Below are 22,784 nucleotides of genomic sequence, written 5' to 3' on the forward strand. Positions count from 1 at the left end.
TTAATTCAGTTTATTTAAAAAAAATATCAATATAAAGGGCAAACAAAAGTGGTGAAGGCGGGCATCCCTTTCGAGTACCACGTAAAATAGAAAAGGGGGCCGATTTTTTCCCTCCAAGTTTAATACATGACATTGGAAAAGCATAAAGTGCTTTTAAGGCTAAAATCATCTGAGGACCAAAGCCCTTCAGTGAAAGCAAATCTCAAATATACGACCAGGCTACCCTGTCGAATGCCTTCTCAGCATCCAACAGGGTAATACCAAGTGCCGTCTTAGTCTCTTGAGCCCAGTCCATTAAAGCAATCACACGCCGAACATGGTCAGTTGTATCCCGATTAGGGTTAAAACCGTGTTGCCAGTCTGATACAATTGATGAGATTATACCTGAGATTTGGGAGGCTAAGATTTTTGAAAATATCTTGCTGTCCGCATTGATTAGTGAGATAGGCCTATAGGAGGATGGAAGAAGAGGGGGCTTGTCTTTTTTGAGAAAGGCCATAATAATTGATTGCCGCCAAGATAGTGGTGCTATCCCTTTCTGAGCTTCTAAGAAAGTTAAAAGCAAATCTTGTTTTAGCACATGGCGGAATACCCTATAAAACTCCAGCGGAAGCTTTACCGCCGCAAGGGAGGGAATAGCCGTATTTATTTCTCCCCATGTAATGTCTAAATCTAGCGCTGCCGCCTGTAAGGGGGTTCATTTAGAAATATTTCCAAGACCACAAAAGTTTAAAATACATTCAGGTGAGTAGGTTGACACTTCCTCCTTATACAATTTACTATAAAATAATCGGAAAACCTCTAAAAATTTCATCCGGTTGATGATGAGTTTGTTCCGCCTCGTCCTGTATGTTATTAATACAATTGTGTGCTTCTTTTTGCCTGATCTTTTTAGCCAAAATACGTCCTGAATTTTCCCCAACTACATACGCTTGTGAACGAGCAACTGCCACCTGTTCGGCTAATTTCATAGCGAAAATCTCATATAGCCTAGATTGATGTATGGAAAGACTAGATTTGATATGTTCAGTGTCTTGCGAGGAGTTAATAGCTATTACCAGTTTGGCTTCCCACTCCTGCACTTCCTTATAAAAAGAAGTCAATTTATCCCGGGAAGTTCTTTGCTTATTAATTGAATAAGATAAAGTCTCCCCTCGTACCCTAGCTTTAAAAGCATCCCATACACTTTGGGTTGAGGCCAACCCTCGGTTAAACTCAAAGAATTACTTTATCCATTTACCCATATACTCAATATATGATTGATCTGCCAGCAATTTTCGCTCAAACGTCCATGAGCTCCCATTAGACGAGAAATCCAGCTCTGTTTTAATCTCTATCACTATGGGATTATGATCCGATATTATTTTAGGAAATATCTCATACAAAATGTTACTAATAAGTCGGGAAGTAACAAAGAAATAGTTCAAACGGACACATTTCTGATGAGGGGCAGGAATCGGCTCGCTCATGATATCAAAGTCTCCCTCAAGATGAATATTAAAGTCTCCGCATAATATCAAGGGAGCGGGCCAGCCAGCTAACTCTATGCTAACAAAGTTTATCATGTCTGGATCATCCAGATGTGGGCCATAGATCGAACAAATAGTCCAGGGATTACCCTCTATACAGATTTCACTTATTACCCACCTACCATACTGATCAGTTTTAGTGCTTTTACAATACCCCACTCCTCTTTTCATGAGGATTGCAACTCCCCTTGTGGTGGTACCTTGACGAGTACACCCCAATACCTGCATGCCTAGATCATTAAGCCATCGTCTGTCATTCCATGTCAGGTGTGTTTCCTGTATGCATAATAAATCTATCATACTCTGAATTTGTGAACATATCCCTCTTTTTTTCCTATTAAGGCCACAGATGTTCCATGAAGATATCCTTAATTTACCCATATTGATATTTTAATTGATTAGTAAGCAGTAAATCAAAAACAACAACTCTGGCTCTATTGACCTCTACCGTCCCTATAGCAGGGAAAAATCTACTAGACAAATAACGTCCAATGCCCATCTTAAAACAAACAGTTCTGTCCTTACTTGCTCCGCCACCGAACCACCCCAACCTCCCTCTAGTGCCCCCCTCCCCCCTCCACACCCACCCAGAACCCCACCCACAGAAGGCAAAGGTACTGAGTAGTCCCAGAAAGTGATGGCCAGAGAACCATAATGCATCTCGCGGATCGCTTCCCATCTCCTTAATATATCACCCTACGCAGAGTCATAAAACTAAGTAGTCATAAAGCAAAATACCAAAAAAAAACCTAGGAGTAATGCATTAGACAATTGTATACAGATTTGAGATATCAGATCATGATTTGCAGTATAAAGTGAGATTAAATAGATGCTAATAGGTCCTTCGCCGCACTAGCCAAGGTTAGAAAATATGTTTTCTCTTTATGGATTATTTTAAGTTTTGAGGGGTTAAGAAGGAAGGGCTGGGCTCCTTTCACTTGAAAAGATGGAATGAGTTGACGAAACTGCCAGCGCTGTTGGACTGTGGCATGGCAGTAGTCCGGACAAAAAACTCCACTCCTTTCCCCTTATGTTTTCGATCAGGTCTAGCCAAATCATACAACGCCTCACGAGCCAGGAAGTTGTTTAAGCAAATTAGTATAGCTCTTGGCTTGATGTTAAAGGCAGCCCTGGCATTCTTTTTTTGTTGAAAAGGGAATCTATGAGCTCTTTGGAACTCCAAATCCCACTGCCACTGGGTTAATTCCTGATAAGCTTCCGTAAAGAGCTCAATAACAAACTGTCTGACGTTGGACCCCTCACTCCCTTCTGGTGTGCCCAAAATTCGCAGATTGTTCCGCCTGGATCTGTTCTCTAAATCAACCAGCTTCCAGTTGACATCTTCCCTTAATGTTTCCATGGAAGAGAGATGAGATTTTTGTTGTCTGATCACATCTTGAATTGCTGATATCCTTCCTTCTGCCTGTAGTACTCTGGCTGACGTTTCGTTACAGGTTTTAACCACTCGCCGCACATTATTTTGAAGCCTTCGTACTGCTCCTTGCGTAAGCAAGTTCTCCGCTTTTGTTTCCTCACGATGTTGGAGCATAACCTGATAAAGAGTGCATAAAGTAATCTCAGGCACATGAGGTTGATCCCCCGAAGTTACTGCAGCAGAGCTACTTAAAATTGGAGAGCCTTGACTGTTTCCATCAGCTGGATTTGAAGGAGTGGGTCTACCAATAACCAATGGAACCTTACAGACTGTGTTTTCTTTAGCCCCCCACTCCATTCTAACAGAGGGGGGGATGTCTCATTCTCCCCATTCACTCCACTTCCTGAATTCACCCCTTCCTCTAACTGCACAGAACTGGTTAAACTGGTGTCACTTAATTCATCTCTCTATTCCCCATCCAAACTCTACGACTCCAAAGCATTGGATAAGTCCGACATTGAATAAAAGTTACCTGCTGAATCAATTGACTCTATGTCCCCAGTAACTTCCAGTGACTCCGGGTTTATAGTAAGAGCAGGGCATAGTGGATTAGCTGAAATTTCATGTACAGTTAGCGGGTAAATACTGCTGGGGGCATATTCTGCTACATCCTGCCCTAATTCAGTTCCAGGTAATAACGAAACGGCACCCAGTTGGACTTCTCCATGCATTTTGCCCTTAGAAATTCCAATAACGTTTCCATTGCCAGTGCCAGCGATATATACATAGAGACGTCAATCTGCGGGGGATTTGTGCCTTTGCATTGCCCATCATTAGTTGCATTTAAGTTCTTTTTTTTTTTTTAAAACATACCAGGTATTTTCGGGATGGTTCCAGACATACACCTCCTAGCATTCACTGTTAATGTCAGTGTTGCAGAGGATGAATGCGCACTGCTACCGGCATTGATCACTTCAGCATCGGACTTTGTGTTTGGTATTGTAGTCATACTGGCACCCGGGGATCCTTCAATTACTGCATTTCCCTCTGCAACGACTGTTGCAGCCGTTGCAGCTCGAGTCTTTGGTTTTGAAACCCTAGGCACCATGCTGACATTTGGATTCTTTGGAGCCATCCCGAGGCAGCTTCTCAGTCTCTTCAACAAAACCAGCCTGCAGTCCAGCGCAGCCTCCGGACGGATTTTTCGAAAAACCTCAGAGACCGCTGGCCCAGCCCAGCCACACGAGCCGGTCCAGAGTAACGAGTGGAGAACGCCAAACAGCGTGGAACAGCCGGCGTTAATTTCGATATAAATCCAACTGCATTTCCCAGATAAAGCAGCCGCCGCTATCCTCCGTGTTTTCAATGAACAAGCATCCAAAAGACAGGTAAAATGTCAGCTACTCGACAGATAGGAAGCGACACAGCAGCGAGGTGCAGTTCAGCTGCTCACTATGATGCAGACGCATCCGCCATCTTGCCCCAGAAAGGACTTGCTCTCAATGCAAAACGGAGAGGTACTCCACCCAGAGCCAGAGAGCCTCTGCCTAGCTGCATGGCTCCTGAAGACATATAGTTTGCACACCTGAAACTGCCGGAGAGCACACTGAAGGTGCTACGAGAGGCAAGAAGAGGCAAGAAGACCTACCACACGAAGGTGCTATGTGGCAAAATGGAAAAGATTCACGCAATGGTGCATCGAAGAAACGCTACAGAAGATGACAAAAGGAATCAACTGTGGTAAAATACTAAACACACCTGCTAAAAGCAAACCTATGTTCTACATCGCTGAGAGTACATCTAGCAGCGATAGTAGCCTACACAAGAGGAGAGACGGGAAAGAGCTTCTTTACATCACAAATAGTAAAAAGATTCCTGGAAGGGGCTAAAAGGATCGCACCACCAAAGAGGATGCCGCCACCGGCATGGAACCTCAATTTAGTCCTAAAAGAGCTTATGAAGCAGCCTTTTGAACCCATCCACTACAATTGCTCACGATGAAGACAGCCTTCCTGGTGGAAATCACCTCGCTACGCAGGTTAAGCGAACTGCAAGCCCTAACGCTACAAGAACCTTACATCCAAATACACAATGACAGAGTAGTTATGAGAACCGACCCACACTTTATGCCAAAGGTGGTGTCAAGGTTTCACATGAACCAGACAATACAGATACCAAGCTTCTTTCAGAAACCATCCACAAGCGCAGAGAGGGCACTGCACACTCTGGACGCGAGAAGGGCAGTAATGCATTACATGGAAAGAACTAAAGAACACAGGAAAACAAAACAGTTCTTTGTTTCCTGCGCAAGCAGTTTCCTGGGTAGGCCAGTAACAAAGGGAACCATCGCATGATGGATTGCACAAACGATACAATTCTGCCACAAACAGGCAGGCCAAGAACTAACAGAGGGGGCCCAAGCCCACTCTACTAGGAAAAAGGGAGCAACAATAGCCTTCCTGGCTAACACACCCATTCAAGACATATGCCCGGCGGCAACATGGGCTTCAGTGCACACTTTCACTAAGCACTACTGTGTGGATATACAAATAAACAAGGAAGCACAAGTAGGACAGAAAGTGCTTCAACATATATTCAACAACCAACGCTCATCTTCTACCCAGCCGCTACAAACATAACAAACCGCTACAAAGTCTATGCACAGCATAGTGAATCCAGAAGGATTCATGCTGCAAAACGAATAGTTTCTTACCTGTCGATGTAGTTTTGCAACTTGAAGATCTTTCTGGATTCACTAGCGAACCCACCCACCTCCACCACAAAGATGAGGCAGGAGAAGAAGGTGGAAGTATAAGGACAATATACAAACAGACACTTCTGTGCCTGCAGTGTTAACCCGAAGGGTCCCTCTCCACTGCGAATGGCCCAGTAAGAAGAATTCCGACATCTAAAGGCACCCCTGCACCTGCAGCCCCCGCCCGGGCTTTGCGAAGCCGGACCAGCAGTGTCCCTATGACCCACCCCAGGAACCCAACTTACCTGTGCTGTCGCTGGTGTACTGCCTGCTCCCCCGGTTCGACATATGCAGCCTGTTTTCCAAATTAAGATTTTCTATTGAACAGCATTGGGCTCCCGACGCTGAAATAGCACCCTGTACCCAGCCACCCCTGTGCCTCTGGTGGTGTATGTTTGGTGCTGCTTTGTGCCCCCCCCTCTTCCGTGCTGGTCTTAATCCCCAAAGTTTGACACTTGAAACTGATCTACTTACCTGCAAGCAGCATGGCTCCAAGGACCCCCAGTCTCCATTGAAACGCATTGGGCCAAGTTCCGATTTTGACCTTTGCATCTGGCCGCCCCTGTGCTGCTAGTGGTGCAGTTTTGGTACTAACCTGACCCTTGCTGACCTTTGGTCCCGAAGAATGGAAATGGAAGTGTGATACTTATCTGTTCAACCGCGATATTGTTTTCCACATATGATAACATTGAACTGTTCAGAAAATATTCTAAGTGTCGGTTTTTAAAAGTGAAATGTATTATTTATTTAAAAACATACTTACCTTGCTGCAAAGATCTTGGTTGTAAAATAAAATACAACCTAAGTATAGGTTTCTAAAATTGGTGTGGATCTCCTATTTGAGTTGTGTGCACATTATTGATCACTGTTGTGCAATAAATGTGTTACACTCCTCTGGGTTAGGCCTAAGCTGCTCGCCAACACTACCGCCAATGGAACACTTTAGGTTTTACTGTGAGCACTGAACACTTGTGGGGCACACCTGAACATTGTGCATGGTATAAACACCTAGTGGCATACCATATTCAGATTGATAATAAACATAATTCAACATGGGTACTGCATATAACTGGTAAACTACCAACAATAAAACCAGGAGCAAAGACATGCAGCAAAGCAGTATAGCAACGTCTATGGCAGGAAGTCATTGACCTCTTACTTAAGAGGGCAGTCGAGCAGGTACCACTGAAGGAAAGGAAACAAGAGGTGTATTTGATTTATCAAACCCAGACAAAGCACACAGATCCATATTAGACCTAATGGCTTTCTACAGGTTTAGAAGTCAATTTGTTGTGGCCAAGGTACATCACAAGTTCAGGGCCTACTCTTTGGGGTGAAGTCTGCTCCAAGGGTTTTCTCAAAGTTCCTTGTTGTAGAAGCAGAACAGCTGCCAAGAACAAGAAGGGATATACAAGTTTACTCATATTTAGAAGATTGGCTGGAAAAGGCGAAGCTGTGCAAACAATTCTAGAACAAGATACAACGTGTGATAAGAATACTTCACAAACTTGGCTTCTCCCTGAACTTAGAACAGTCATCAAAGAGTGAGAATACTTTACCAGAAGCGGCTCAAAACTCAGTGGAAGCCAAGACCTTCCCTATAGCAGAAAGCCCAGGCACAGCTTAACTTTCCCAAAATAGTCAATGTTTGACAGTGGAGAAATTGATGGTATGAAGGTATCTTCATACCCCTAATATGCTATGCAAGACTTCACATGAGGTCACGCCAAGAGTAGCTACAGCGGTTAATGGTCACAGGTGCCAATGGAGAGTTGTGAGTATCTACTGGTTATCAGAGTACACAAGGGGATACAGTGGTAGAATACAAACACCATTACAGTGGCAGGCCTTTTATACTACCAACTTCCTCCCTAACCATCACAACACTGAGCTCAGAGCAATAATTGAAACACATAAACATCCTGGAACTGAAAACTGTTGTGTTAGCACTCGAGGCTTTCCAGACATACATGGGTGTTGGAGAGGGGGGGGAGGGGGATTGTGGTGAAGGGAGAAAAGTGTTTTTTCAGCAGCCTAATACACATGCAGAGCGGAAGCTACATAAGCTGAATTATAGAAAAGTGATTATTTGCTACTTACCAAAAGCAATCCGGAAGGTGTTGTTAACCTCATTTACACAGAGGCAAAGTTTCCCCCAGCTACCAAAGGATATGTTGTGAGGTGAATAGTCCATCAATTCCAGACATGTTGCTAAATGGCTATCGTGACATTGAGAGAATAGACAAGGGCACACTTGACAAGGAAGAAAGGAGCAACACTTGTGTTCCTATCTAACATATTTACACAACAGCCATGTGGTTTTCTGTTTACACCCAAAGCATTACTGTGCAGACCTTCAAGCCCATAAGGAGGCTCAGATGGGGGACACTAAAAACTGTTATAATCCCAGGCTCCCAAGGGAAGAGAATACCAATAAAAAATCAATGAACATCATGCGCATCCAGAAAAGATTCATGCTGCAAAACAAAATGGTTACTTATAGAAGAAGTTTTACAGCTTTAAGAAACTTTCTGGATTCACATGCAACCCTCCCATCTTCTCAAATGAAGTGATTTTGCAAAAGAAGCAAGCTAAGTAAAGTATCAAACGAGAATATTATACAGGGAAATTGTTGAAAAGGGGGAAACATCTGAAGATGAGAAGTGCTTCAAAGGATTTCCAGGGCATATGTGTGAAACCATTCAAGCAAGGACAGGCAAGTGCCCAAATGGTCGACACCTCGGCAATGCTCACAACAAATCAACAAGAAAAGGGACTAAAATAACCAATTCCAGACCTAACAAATAGATGATGGACATAGCATGGAAATTTTGAAAGTGCTTCAAGCCTCAAAATTGCTCCTACAGATAAGTAACCATTCCGATCTTCTAGATTAAAGACATATTAGGACTGGAATATAGTATGACTGGAGTTGCAATAGTAAATTTACCAGGTCGAGGGGAGATGCTAGAGGGCGGACTGCGGGATGGCTGCTCTCTGAGACAGCTCTGCCGGGCAGGTGACAAATATCTGTCCAGCAGCGTTTAGCGGAGATGTGAACACCGACTAACAACAGATGCTGTAATCGCAAGGCGTTGGACACAAAGTGTGCGCGTCTAAACTGTGTAAAGGTGCGGAGACAGAGGTTAAAACAGGGGAAGACTCACGGGCCCAGCGCCACTCGAGGCAGCGACAAGATGGCGGCACCCTAACGGGACTTAGTCTGCTGGATGTTCGGGGTGGATCGGACACCGGACGCGAGGGCGTCAGTACCTGCAAGCCCTCATGTTTTAATAAATAGATACGCCGGATGTCCTGCACATGGCCGCGCAGACCTTGGTGTACAGACGGGGCGACACGAGTGTGGTTTGATCGGCTGCAGCGGACCGCTTGGAGCTTGTAATGGCAGGCGGACAAACATCGAACAGTTGTCTTGCACCGCAGGGGGTATTTCAGGACCACACGGCGGCGCCCTGCTGGCTCTATGATTGAAGACTCAATATATTGATGCCAAATAAGTGCTGGTGTGCAGTGACGGGCACAACAGAGATCCGGTAACTGCCTACAAGTGTAATCAAGATGGCGGCGCACACACAGAAGAGAGCTTACATTGCGCATTGTAGGAAGAACATGTAGTGACGCTGGGACGGGGAAAACGGGTCAGTAACTGCACGCACTGTTTTCATGTCTTGTTCTTTTGTAACTGGGAGGATTTGTACATCGTGGTTCATCACCTGAGGGCTCACCCCTGGCACATGTATAAGGCGAGGTCATGTAGAAGAAAGCGCATGCAGCTAAAGATGGCGGGCTGACCTGATTAAAAACACTGTTGGGCGCTTCAGGGCACATCTGCTGGATACAAAAAGGCCGCCTCAGACACAGCTGCTTGGGAACTGGAATACTTGGCATGCACAGCGCACTTTAACCCAATGTAGTAAATGGCGCCCTGATTCAGTTATGGTCATCGTCATCACTAGCCACGAGGCCCATTGGGGGTCGACGCTCTGGCGATAGCGCTCAACTATTGCAAATGCATGGGTCGTGTGGAAAGCGTACATGCTATGAGGCACATTAAGAGGCAGACCCTATATGTTCAGACCACGCTGCGGAGCACACATATACCTTTTTGGATTCAGACCCTGCAGTGGGACAAGGCATCTGGTGAGCTCCGTCTTGAATGGCCAGACGAAAATGTGCACTAAGTATCCAAGGGCGCCCTAGATCTGTTGCGCTTGCTGCCATGGAGGATTCTGGTGTGTAGCCGTGCTTAAACATTGATCAAGCAGGGATGGTGGACTGCGCTGAAGTGTTGATGCCCACTGTGTTGTTGTCATAACAAGTGGGATATTCTCCCAGGAATCATTTGTGTGGCACTGTCACTGTGCCTGTTTGCAGACCGGTGGGTATTGGTGGCCTAGTAGAACGACTGGGAACAATACCGACGACCCCGAAGGCCTTTTGGCCTTTAGAAAAGTTTCCGAACTTGAGTAAAGAAAGTACATCCGAACCCAATGGCGGAAAAAAACAATCTGAGGATGGAGAGGATGCCCATGCACCCTGTAGTCCAGGGGAGGAGCCACCTATCTCGTGATACTTCAAAGACTCTTCCAGTACAACAATGTGCAATCATCCGGACCCAACACTAGGCAGCGATCTATGCACAGATATGAATGTCAGCAGCCCTATATGCCAAGAACAGATGCATACTGGTAAGTAGCATATTCCATACTGATGCAATGGGGCGCTATGTAATTATAACGGGCACATTAAGAGGCCGTAGACTGGTTCTCATTAACACATACGGACCGAACATCGATGATCCGGATTTCTATTGTGTTCTAGAGAGAAAAATATATGCGTTACCTGACTTTCCACTAATTTGGGGAGGAGATTTTAACATTGCATTGCAAGATGCTACAGACCCCTCGGGGACGACCACCGAACCACATAGACGAGCTTTATGTAAATTAAGAGACGTTATGTCTACAAACCAACTCACTGATATTTGGAGATATCGTCACCCTGTTGCACTAGAAGCCACGCATGTATTAGTGGCAAATAATAGTTGGTCGCATATTGACTATTCGTTGGTTTCTGATGATGTTGTGTTGTGGGCAAACTCTGTACACCACTTGGCTCGGACACTGTCAGATCACAATCCGGTCATGCTGACCATCACGATACCACACTATATGCCGCCGCCATATAGTTAGCGGTTTAACGCGAAGGCCCTGTTAGACCCAGTATATATAGACACGATAAGTCAGGCTATAGCGGACTACTTTGAGTTTAACCAGCCAAGCACGGAAGACCCAGGCCTTTTGTGGGAAGCATTCAAAGCCACAATTAGGGGTACATGTATAAGCACTGCAGCAGGTATACTAAGAGATATAAGAAACCAACTAGCACAACGAGAAGATAAGCTGCGTGCGTTGGAACTAGACTATGGGCGTACAGGCTCCACTAAGATACTTGGTGATATCAGAGTTCTCCTGACTGAATATCAAACATTTGCCACAGACTAGCTTAAATACATAACGAAAAGACCGATAGCACGATCCTATGGGGAAGGTGGGAGGCCAGGTAAAGAGCTCGCTGTCAAAATCTGTTCTGGGCATACACCATAGATAGTGAAAGCGATCAGGGATGGGAACGGTAACCTTAAACATGACACACAGGACATACAACAGGAATTCATGACTACATACGGCAATTTATACACCACACACCACTCCGTGACTACAGAGGAAATTTTAGAATATCTGGCGGATGTAAACATAGCGTGGTTATCTATTTATTATTTATTTATTTATTTATAAAACGTTTGCAGATAAATTAGCACCTCACTTAGTGGAGTTATATGGGGATGCGCATGAAAAGCAATTGTTACCATTGACACTGAGGGAGGCTATGTTGATTACATGCTTTAAACCTAACAAAGATCTGGAATATTGCGGCTCGTACAGACAATTATCTTTAATAACTGTGAATACTAACATTTTAGCCAAACTGTTAGCCATCCGACCAGAGCCTCTGTTGACTGGCCTAATTCTGCCCGACCAATCTGGATTTATACCCGCCCGCTCTACAACCCATAATACTAGAACTCTGTTTGCACTGTCCCACTATCTGACCCAGTCCACTAAAGCGATCCTTTTAGATGCTGCTAAAGCATTTGATTCCATAGAATGAGGTTATCTACATCCGGTATTGGTCAGGATGTGTTTCCCCCCAATATTTCTAGAATGGGTGAAATTGCTGTATACCGCTCCATTAGCCCTTATCAAAGTCAACAAATATGCATCAGATCCCATATCAATCACTAGAGGGACAAGACAAGGATGTCCATTATCATCCATATTATTCGCACTTGCACTTGAGCCGCTAGCTTGCAAAATTAGACAAAAACACCATTACTCAGCCTTGCAATTTCCGCAGAGGCCCCTGCATATCTCGCTATATGCGGACGACATGATGTATGTCCGAGATCCGGATATCACTTAAATCCTCTTCTGCGCGAATATATCCAATTCGGACAGTGTTCCGGACTGAAAATAAATTGGGCCAAATCAGTAATTATACCTTTGTTGGATACTACATCAACACATGTAACAGATTACCCACTAGAATGGCAGGAGGAGCCGGTTAGATACCTGGGGGTTTGGTTCCATCGAGACCCAGAGGTGGTGATCCGAACTAATTACGGTAGAGCGATTGCTGTCCTAGAAGGGAAAATAGAAAGATGGATTCAATTGCCCCTGATGCTGACAAATAGATTAGCCATTGTAAAAATGGTGGTCCTACCAAAACTGCTACACCTATTTAACAATGTCCAGATCCCGCCTCAAACAGAAGTATTTCATAGAATTTCCTCAATGGTACTCAAACTTATATGGGCAGGTAAACAAGCCCGAATCAAGCTGTCATATGACATCACCGTACTCACAAGGGGGGTTTAAGTGGCCGGATTTTATGCTTTATTATTTATGTGCGCAAGCACAATATGCACATTTCTGGTATCATAGTACTCCCTATAGAACACATGTCGCAATTGAAGGAGATGCGGCACCAATTCCACTAGACTCCATAATTACGCACAAAAGACCTCCGGTACACCACAAGGACATAAACACAATAGATACCACGAATAAAGCATGGCAACTAATAGGTCGCAAGGCAAACAAGTTACCCCTATACGCCCCAGCTCTATCACTGCATAACCATCCAGAACTATCTGTCACCCAAGAAGAGATGGGTATGAAACTATTGCACCAGGTGGGCATAGATAAAATGGGGGACCTATATTGTGATGGTAGGTTTAAAAAGATAGAGGATTTGTCATACATAAGTAACCAAACATTGCTGTTTAGGTTTACCTACTATCGATTACAGGGCGCGATAAAAAAGCTTTACCCTTCATACCCCGAAGAGCCGCCGCAACTAGATACACTGCAGTTACTTATTACGACTCCAGGGATTCAACATATGGTGTCAAAACTCTATACTAAATTACAGGAGGAATTAGCAGGTACTGTAGGTGAGGCGCTGGGGAAATGGAATGAATGCCTGACTCTGCCACTAACGGAGGAAGAATGGTCTATCACATGTTCACTGACAGGCCTGTTGACACCTAACGGGAACTTAAGGATGCTGCATTATAACTATTTGCATCAAACCTATCACACTCCGGCGAGACTATGCAGGTATGGGTTGAGAACTGAATCCAAATGTCAGAGACATAAAGCAGATAATGCTGATTTCTTGCATCTATCATGGTCATGCACAGCGATGGCCCACTATTGGGCAGAAGTGACCCGAATATTGGGGGAAAAGTTAGGTGCTGTAATTGACTGCTCGGTGCGTACATGTTTGCTAGGTCTGGTGTCAAATGTCCGTGCGACAAAAAGAAAATTTTGTGTAGTAGCATTGCTGGTGGCTAAACGCCGAGTATCGCTCTGTTGGGGTAGTAAACTGGCCCCAAGGGTTAAACAGTAGGTAACAAACCTGACATACTGCAAAGACACCTTAAAAACATATGAGGAAGAGCTGCCCTAAGGATCGACAGCCAAGGACTACTGGACCTTCCTAGTTAAGTATATGCAAGTGCATCAAGTAGACTAATGATAAATGATGGACTTGTTATAGAATGTATATCTTCGGAAAGTCAGATATGTAATAGTTTGGACACAGAATGTTATTGTGCAACAGTCTTTATGTTTGTACTTCCAATGTTTGACCTTGTATGTCTTTAAAATGGCAATTAAAAAAAAAAATTACCAGGTTGAGGGGAAGGCAGGTCAGAGTAATGGTCAAAGCCAAACTTGTGGCCCAGTTGATGTTGTTAAAACAAAGTGCTTTTTCAGCACGTGATAGGGTGACAAACTTTAGTTGTTTTTTACTATTTGTTTCAAACAATATGTAAAAGTTCCAAACTTTCACCAAGATTTATTTGCAGCTTCCTCCAAATGAGCCTCTAAACTGGAATCTCTTTCTTACTAACTCACACGCTTGCCGAATGTATGAGTTTCAGTTTTTCATCTCTTGTGGGAGATGTCCTCTCGTAGCAAAATCATGTCTATTGCCTCATCAGGGACTAATATATACTGTTTTACATAAGTATTGGTCATTGTGAGGGTCCCTAGATTTTATCTGTGACTGCATGTCTACATTTCAAATGAAGCAAAAGATTTAAAATCCTTTTTTAAAGAAAGTTCTCACAGAAGGTCAGTGCACCTATAACAAAGCCAAGTGGTTTGCCCAAATATTAAATGTTAATGTATTTCTACATATATGAATATTTACGTGTTGGCTTTGTCGCACTGTTGCTCACTTGGATTAAATGTGTTTTCTTGTCTTCCTGCCAGGTAGGAAAGACGGGTGCTTACTTGCAGTTTCTCAAGATCCTCTTCCGCATGCTGATACGCTTACTGGAAGTAGATGTGTATGATGAGCAAGAGATTTACACAAGTATGAACCTTGATATAGGTCCTTTTTACTGATTGTTTTTAGCTGCATATTTTAGTCTATTTTAAAATGTTTTTTTTAAATTTAATTTAAAAGCTTATTTGTGCTTCATGGTTAGAATGTTACCAGACTTGTCCCACAAAATGAACAACAGTGGTCCTTGACAAAAGGAGATAAACAGTGGAATAATTATAGGCTACAATCTGCACTATAATGAACATGAAGTCCAGGCGGACTTCGAATTTTATTTGATACTAAAATAAGTAAAGATAGCCAAACAACAGTAAAGCAGTGGGACACAGTCCTGTATCCACAAGGCTAGACAAACAATTCACAGTACAAATAACTAAGAGTTTTCAGGCAATTGAAAGGTGAAGGAGCAAAAAATTAGAATCAGTTTGCTTCACATATGTAGAAAAAACATAATTTGGCACAAAGTTGTGAACTGGTGTTTAGACTACATAAATTGTCGACGGCGTTTCGATCCAGTTACAATTATGGATCATCATCAGGACATACAATGCTTTGCCTGAATTAAAAGCCTCCGGGGCGGTATAGTTGGGCAACCGGGGCGAGTGAGGAATCAGGAAGGGTAAAGTTGCCGGAACCTGGAGCCTCGTGGTGAATTGTAGATATCCTGGATAAGACGAATCGTGGATGGGATGTTAGGACAGACGCGCAACCTCGGGGTGACTTGAAGTTCCCCTTGGTGCGAGATTCGTAGTAGGGATATTGATTTCAGGGCCGCAGCTATGGAGGTGCGTGAAGAATAAGAAACCAAGGACCCGCTTACCGATGGTTGCAAGGGTCTCAGAGAGAAGCCGTTTGGACAGTTCAGCACCAGATAAGGTGCAATTCTGTGGGGCGGCTTCATGTGGTGAGGACTTTGTGCCAAATTCATTTCATGTTCATTTTGATTGATACCCCAGGTCCTTGCTTACCTAGTGGGTTCCCTTGTTGGTTGGAAATACCAGACTTGTCCCAAGCACAGTCTGGCGATTAACCCAAATATGTATTGCCTGTGTAAGCGTGGGTTTCGAAGAAGTGGACCCCTATTGAATAATGGGACGTTTCCTTGAAATCATAGTCACACAGCAAGCCTAATTGCATTATAAATTGTCTCTCAAGTTAATGAAGCACAATCTTTTTTATGCTTTATCATATTGACTAAAATCACAGGATGTGAAATAGTGTTATATTTAACTTCAGTTAACATGTTTGCAAAATACTTCCTTCTGATTTACTAAAATGCCATTGTCAAGTGTATTCATCCCCTGTTTGAGAAAACACCTGCTAAAACAGCATTTTATTCTCTACCTGGATATCTTGTGTAATTTTGCAGAGTTGGTGCAGAACTTATGCATTCAGTTAAAAAAACGTGAATGTGTCCCCTTGCATGTGCACAGTGTTCAAAACAAGAATCATTACACTGTCCTGAAATATCTGTATCTGACTTGTATTCTTCCCGGTAGAACCATTGTAGTGTACTGCTGACAGTTTGTAAGCAGTGAATTTGTATTTATAAAACTTGGTGAACACATTTCATCACTCCTACGCCTCGAGACATACATTTCTCCATAAAATACACAATTAGATGAGTGTTCTGTTGTTCACTACTTTCAAATTCCTTTCATGCTTTTTCTTGTTTTAGGTGATACTGAAAATGGTGACATCACACAGTCTGTCAGTGGTCAGTGGCCAGACATTGAAGTTTTCAGTAAAATGAATTTTGATGCAAGTGTTCATGATCCAAAGTACAGTCAAGTGAGCCCTGTGTTTACGGATAGTCTCATAAGAATTAAGCAAGGTTAGTGTAAACTGTATTTATGTGCATGAAACTGTTTTGTGTGCTAAAATGCAAGGTGCAAATTTGTCGCAGTAGACTTCTTTTGTAAATGGTTGTACATTTTCATCTGGTTTTTGTACTCATAATTGCACCATCATAAATAATACCAGTGAGCATGCATATACATTTGTATTGTGCATGCTCTAAAATAAGCCACCTGGAGCAAAACGTATTTCGAAAATATTCAGACTTGCAGAATTATCTGTGCAAGGAGAATGGCGATCAGCAGTTTTGCAGCATGAACCTTTTCTGGATTCACATACTGTGCATTATTCTGCCATTTAATGGTTGGGTCCAAAATTCTCCCTAATTTTGTAGTCCTTTTATGAATTATGTTTTTATATCCACAGAAGCAAACAAAGATAAAGAGGGGAGGGTTGAGAAACCTCGCAAGCGAGAGACAGTGTCAATGATGTTAACAAAATACGCTGCTTATAATACATTCCATCACTGCGAGCAGTGCCATCAGTACATGGATGTCAACCCTTTGGCACAGGTGAATAGCGGCAGTTTTTTATCAAATTACTTTTCTTAATGTTTTCTTCCTTCATTCTGTTGATCTGTTTTCTCTTATCTACTGTGGAGTGTCTTTATTTGTTGGAGGCTACCATTGTCTGAGTTATAAACCCTTATGGCAAGTAGAATTGACCATAAAAGGTGAATGTTGCCTTTTTTTTGCAAAAACAGGGGGAAGGGAGCATTGGTTTCGATTAAATGCAGTTTTATTGCAACGGTTGAGACATGCCTCATGTGGGTAGTTTAATGGAGTGCTGGGCTGCCACAGTGCATCTATCATGTTTCAGTTCTTGAATTAAGAAATGGCAGCATATTTCAGAGGTCTCAATATGAAGATAAGTAAGGGGCTGCAGTTCCACATCAATAACATTAAATCATTTTTATTTTTTTTTAAAAGGCGATGAATGGTTTGATTAGTGGGAATGGTGGAAATAGAGGCGTGCATACTTTCAGAAAGGCCAGAAACAAAAAGAATGGGCATTAGAACAGAGAGTGTATATGGTAAATCCAGAGACTACATGAGATCAGTAGCTCAAGAGCATTTAGGAAAACTGGGAAAACAGGTAGGCCTGGTGGTTCTTATCTGCAAACTGAACAAGTATCGGCAGCAAGGGATACTATTTACTGCATCACTACATGTGTTTTAAAACAAAATTCTAGATAACCCTCTGATATTTGCCCACCTCAAAACGCTAGCCATCGCATTAGCCTTTCATTTTCCAATATATACCAAAGAGTAGAGAGGCAATTTCAAAGAGAAAACATGAGACAGCACATTGTATTTATTACAAAAGAAAGATTCAAGAGGTCTTTTCTTTGCTTGTTGTGATTCTTTTATTCAACATCTTCTTAAATGTAAGCGAGAGTTCTGCACAGCCAACGCGTTTTGCCCAACATTTGGGCTTCTTCAGGGCCAAAGAAATTAAAATGAATTGTTCCTAAATATTTAAGTACGGAGGTTTCCATGATTTCTCCCATATCCATCTACCTCTGCGATGGTGTCCAACTTAAATTCATATCCGTCGTCGGGATCTATCAGTTGTACTCAATTACATATCTTCGTGAACTTAGTATACATAGTCTCAAACTAGTCCCTCAAACATAGAGACGAGTATCATTTGTAGTCCTAATCAGTTAGACTTCTCCTGCTTAGTTCAAATGGCTGAGGCCATGTCCGGCCATGACGCGACACATATAGTCGATGTACTCCAAATATCATTGGTTCTGATCTGCTGTTAATTCTGGGTTTTAATGACTCTTGCTCTTACATTACACATGCCTGATTTAAATAACACAAGACAAAATGTTGTCTTGTTTGCGGTGGTTTCTGTTTGTGATGTATTGTATTCTGAGCTTTATACTCTTTTCCTTTTTTCGCAGTTGCCTGATTCCTCCCTGCATGCCTTTACCTTTTCCTCCTCTATGTTAGGAGAAGAGGTGCAACTTCACTTCATCATCCCAAAGTCAAAAGAGCACCATTTTGTCTTCAGCAAGCAAGGAAAGCACTTGGAAAGCATGCGCCTCCCGCTGGTATCGGAGAAGGTAGGCCTCTTTCGACAGTGCTTCTATTGATTGCTTTGTTTGAAGTTCTCACTGTGTGTATCGGCTCATAATGTGCATTGTCTACTTTCCTCCTGTGCATCTTTTAGCAGAACCTAAACACACTGAAGAGTCCAATATTCACTCCTTCTAGTGGGCGACATGAGCATGGCCTTCTGAACCTCTTCCATGCCATGGAAGGTATCAGCCACCTCCACATCCTGGTAGTCAAAGAATACGAAATGCCACTTTATCGAAGATGCTGGCCCAATCACATATTTCTAGTGCTGCCTGGGATGTTCAACAATGCTGGAGTCGGTAAGCCCATTTTAGCAAAGTTTCCTTTATTACCAAAGTGGAGCTCAAAATATCAAAATCGTTTTTGTGTCAGAGACTCATAACGTTAAAATAAGGTCTGCAGTTTCTTTTCCTGAACTATGAAGGCAGATTTTCTGGTATCCGGATCTAAAAAATGGTTCCCATGTCTTGGGCTTTAGTCTGGGACTGAATAAGAGCAGCCTGTAGAATGATATAGGCAGTTCTTAATTTGAGGTGGTGGTTACAGGTGGGGGCCACCAGCACTCATTTTTGGGAACCAGCAGTTCGCATTTATCATTAAACCGTGACCGAAAGCAACAGAGAGAAAAACACACAAGGGGAAAAGGAGGACGAAAAAGGCAGAAATACACAACAGGGAGAAAGCAGGATTCTACAAGAGTGAGTGTTGGAGTGTCTGGTGGGAGACATGAGGTGGAACCAAGACTGTGCAGCCTTGGTATTTGACACAACCAACATAAAATAGCACCTGTTGTGGGCTTCTGAGCAAAACTTTGGAGAAAGGCACTTATCCTTTTACAAATTAAGCATGGGATCCAGGTGGAGTTTGGATATCAATAGGATGATGGAGAAGACATGTGGTTCATTTGCAAGGTAAGCAGATAATTGGGTCAGTAAGGTGATTCACACGTTCTTTATAACAGGCCGTCATTTGGTGAGTTGGGGTTAGAATCTGACTGCATTTTCCACTGAGTGATTTAGGAGGATGCAGCACCAAGCAGTTCTCAGAGTTCTCTGGTGAGCGTCCTTTGGCTAATTTCGTGCTACACAAATACCTCATACACACAAGTTATGAAAGCTGTTGGTCACTAAACAGTGAAGAGGCTTAAGGGTTGTAACGTCCAAAGTATTTGGACTATTCATTCAAAGATGGAAACTAGGATGTGCTCCTAAGAAGATGTGGGGATCTAGGAGCATGTGAGAGGTAAATGCAGGTTCGAGGCATATGAGCTGCAGATCTCACACTGAGCATTAGATCGCCACCTGGTGTTGGGCTCGGATGATTGCATGTTGTCGTCTTGGAAGAAGTCTTTGCAGTCACGATATATAGGTAACTCCTCCCTTGGACGATAGTGCGCCTGGGCATCGACTCCGTCCTTAGATTGTTTTTTCCCGCCACTGAGTTCGGATGTAACCTTTCCGCCCCGGTACGAAAACTACTTTCTAAGTAGTTTGACGCATCAAAAACGTACTTAAACTCTTCTAAACAACTTTTGACATCAAGAACCATCGACTCGATCTCATCAGCTCGATTCCGGTCGTCGACGTGGGCCGTTGGGCCTATCCACGCCGTGAGGCCTACAGCTCATGGAAAGGACGCCGTTCAAGAAATGCCCCCAGTGTGGAGCAAGATTCCCGCACAGTGACCATGATGAGGTCTGTAACCTGTGCTTATCACCAAAACACGAGTCCAGCTGTCCAGCCTACGCATCCTTTCGATCTAAGAAGACCATTCGGGATCGGAGGGCCCGTAAACACATCATGCAGAGATCAGCTCCGGAACCGGAGGACATCTTCGAGGGCCACAATGTCCCAGAGGAAGATTCCGAAGATCTCCAAATCGTATCTGGGGCAGACCACTCCGTTGACTCCATACGTTCTGGTCAACGCGTGAGTACTACTGCCCCTGCCCCAACCCCAACACCTAAATCGATGGCAAAGGTCAACACTCCGCCTCCCGGGCCCAGTCGAGACCGAAAAACTACTTCAGAAGCCCTCCCTTCGAGCCCGGCTCTGAAGAAAATACAAAAGCCTTCCGGTAGCTCGGGACCGAGCAAACCGCATGTGCAGATACCACCAACTCCCTCAGCACCGAAACTGAACGAAGTCCCTGTTCCGAAAGCCACTTCGAAACCGTCGACTCCAAAACCAAAACCACCTCCGAACATAATAAAGCCTGCTTCAGACGCTTCCAAGCCAACGAAACCACCTTCGGCTCCAAAGCCAAGGTCTTCGAGCCAAGACCTATACCAAAGGACTCTGCCACAACTCCTAAGGCTAAGGACTAAGAAAAGAGACCACCACGCTCGGAACCAAAAAAATCAGCACCTAAAGCCGTTCCTGAAGACGAGGGGCTTTTCCACTCTGATCCTACACAGAAAAAGATCTATATTGACCCAAGGACAGGACATGTCTACTGTACCATATAAAAAGAGGAAGTTGGATACAGCACCTTCACCTCCAGTGCCTGTAAAGAAGGACTCTGCCACATAACCTATGTGCCCTTCTTCTCCTATACCTCCCTCTATTCCACCTCCTTTTCCTTCACCTCCTCGAAATTATCTTCCTCATGTTTCACCATAACATATACCTCCTCGAAATTATGATGATGATATTATGGGGGATGGGGATGACCCAAACAACCCTTTTACCTACCCAACAGATCCACCTGACTGGGAGTACCCAAACCCACCGGATGTCCCAGATATCCCTGACCCATATACATACCCATCCAAACGATCTCCTTCAGAAGATAATATTGGGTTTGGACAATTACTCAATAGAGCTGCCATCCAACATGGGGTCACAATGCACTCAGTTTAGGCAGAAGAAGATTTTCTACTTGACACTTTTGAACAATCCCAAAAGTCAGTTCAGATATTACCTATGATCAAAGGGGTCATTAAGCATGCACCGGAAGTGTTTAAAGATCTTGTACGTGCTAGGATCATAAACCCCAGAATAGCAAAAAAATATAGGCCTGCTCCTGGGGATCCTGCCTTCATTAAAGGACGACTACCTTTAGATCCCCTAGTAGTTTCAAACACAAGAACACGAGCAAACTCCCAAACATCAGGTCAAGTGCCACCTTCTGATAAAGAGTCAAAGATGATAGATGCTTCAGGCAAGAGAATAGCTGCCCAAGCACGTAACACAGGCGCATAGCTAATACACAAGCCCTCCTCTCAAGATACGACAGGGCTCATTATGATCAGCTAGAAACCCTCTTACGACATCTACCTGACCAATATAACGCACAAGCTAATGACCGTATCCAAGAGGGAAAGCTAATTTCTAATGCTTCTATCAAGTGCGCACTTGATGCAGCAGACACTGCTTCTAGAGCAATAAACACTAGTGTCCTCCTCAGACGCCATGCATAGCTACGCATCTCAGGTTTTAAGCAAGAGATGCAAACTACCTTATTAAATCAGCAATTTAACCAACAGCAGCTTTTTGGCCCAGCTTTAGACACAGCACTTGAAAAAATAAAAAAGGACATGGATACTGCCAAATCTATGGGTGCTTTTCAGTCCCCACAAACAAGAGGCTCCTTTCGTCGCTCCTTCTATAGAGGAGTCTCCAAACAAGCTGGAGCACACAATTCAGCTTCCTTTAAAACCAATACGCAAATATCCTCCAATTGGGACATTTTCGAGGAGGCTACAGAGACAACAACAAAGGTAAAGGTTGAGGTAATAACAATCGAACCTCTCCCACCACAAAACAGTGACTTCCTTCCGCTCCCCCAACAGCATTCCACTCCAGTAGGGGGGAGAATAACACAGTCCTACCTGTCTGGAATTCCATCACCACAGACAAGTGGGTAAGACAGATTATCCAGTATGGCTACTGCCTAGAACTTACAGCTACCCCTCCACATATACCACTGAGACAGCGTCCAATCTCTACAGAACATCCTACACTGCTCAAACAAGAGGTTCTATCATTGCTTCAAAAGGACGTAATAGAAATAGTTCCATTACAAAATTAAGGAACAGAGGTTTACTCGCTGTATTTCCTAATACCCAAGAAGGACGGGACACTAAGACCAATTCTCGACCTCAGGCCCCTCAATCTGTATATACACTCAGATCATTTTCATATGATCACTTAACAACAGGTGCTCCCATTATTGCAACAAGGCGATTTCCTTACTACACTAGATCTCAAGGACGCCTACTTCCACATTCCCATACATTC

The 22,784-nt window shown here is 43.5% G+C and overlaps 1 protein-coding gene across 6 annotated transcripts in view; it reads left to right on the plus strand.

Annotated features, from left to right (window-relative positions):
* GREB1L (GREB1 like retinoic acid receptor coactivator) overlaps positions 1 to 22,784 on the plus strand; it is a 558,043-nt gene that overhangs the window by 490,518 nt on the left and 44,741 nt on the right. For 4 of the 6 annotated variants that reach the window (XM_086965622.1, XM_086965621.1, XM_086965625.1 and 1 more), the window contains 5 exons: positions 14,524 to 14,626; positions 16,275 to 16,430; positions 16,820 to 16,965; positions 18,366 to 18,527; positions 18,635 to 18,842. In XM_086965622.1, coding sequence (XP_086821748.1) covers positions 14,524 to 14,626; positions 16,275 to 16,430; positions 16,820 to 16,965; positions 18,366 to 18,527; positions 18,635 to 18,842 — 775 coding nt within the window. The remainder of the gene's footprint in view (positions 1 to 14,523; positions 14,627 to 16,274; positions 16,431 to 16,819; positions 16,966 to 18,365; positions 18,528 to 18,634; positions 18,843 to 22,784) is intronic. The other 2 variants (XM_086965624.1, XM_086965626.1) reach the window with 1 other exon arrangement.

This window comes from Lissotriton vulgaris, chromosome 4_1 (genome assembly GCF_964263255.1).
Source record: "Lissotriton vulgaris chromosome 4_1, aLisVul1.2, whole genome shotgun sequence".
Classification (NCBI taxonomy): domain Eukaryota; kingdom Metazoa; phylum Chordata; class Amphibia; order Caudata; family Salamandridae; genus Lissotriton; species Lissotriton vulgaris.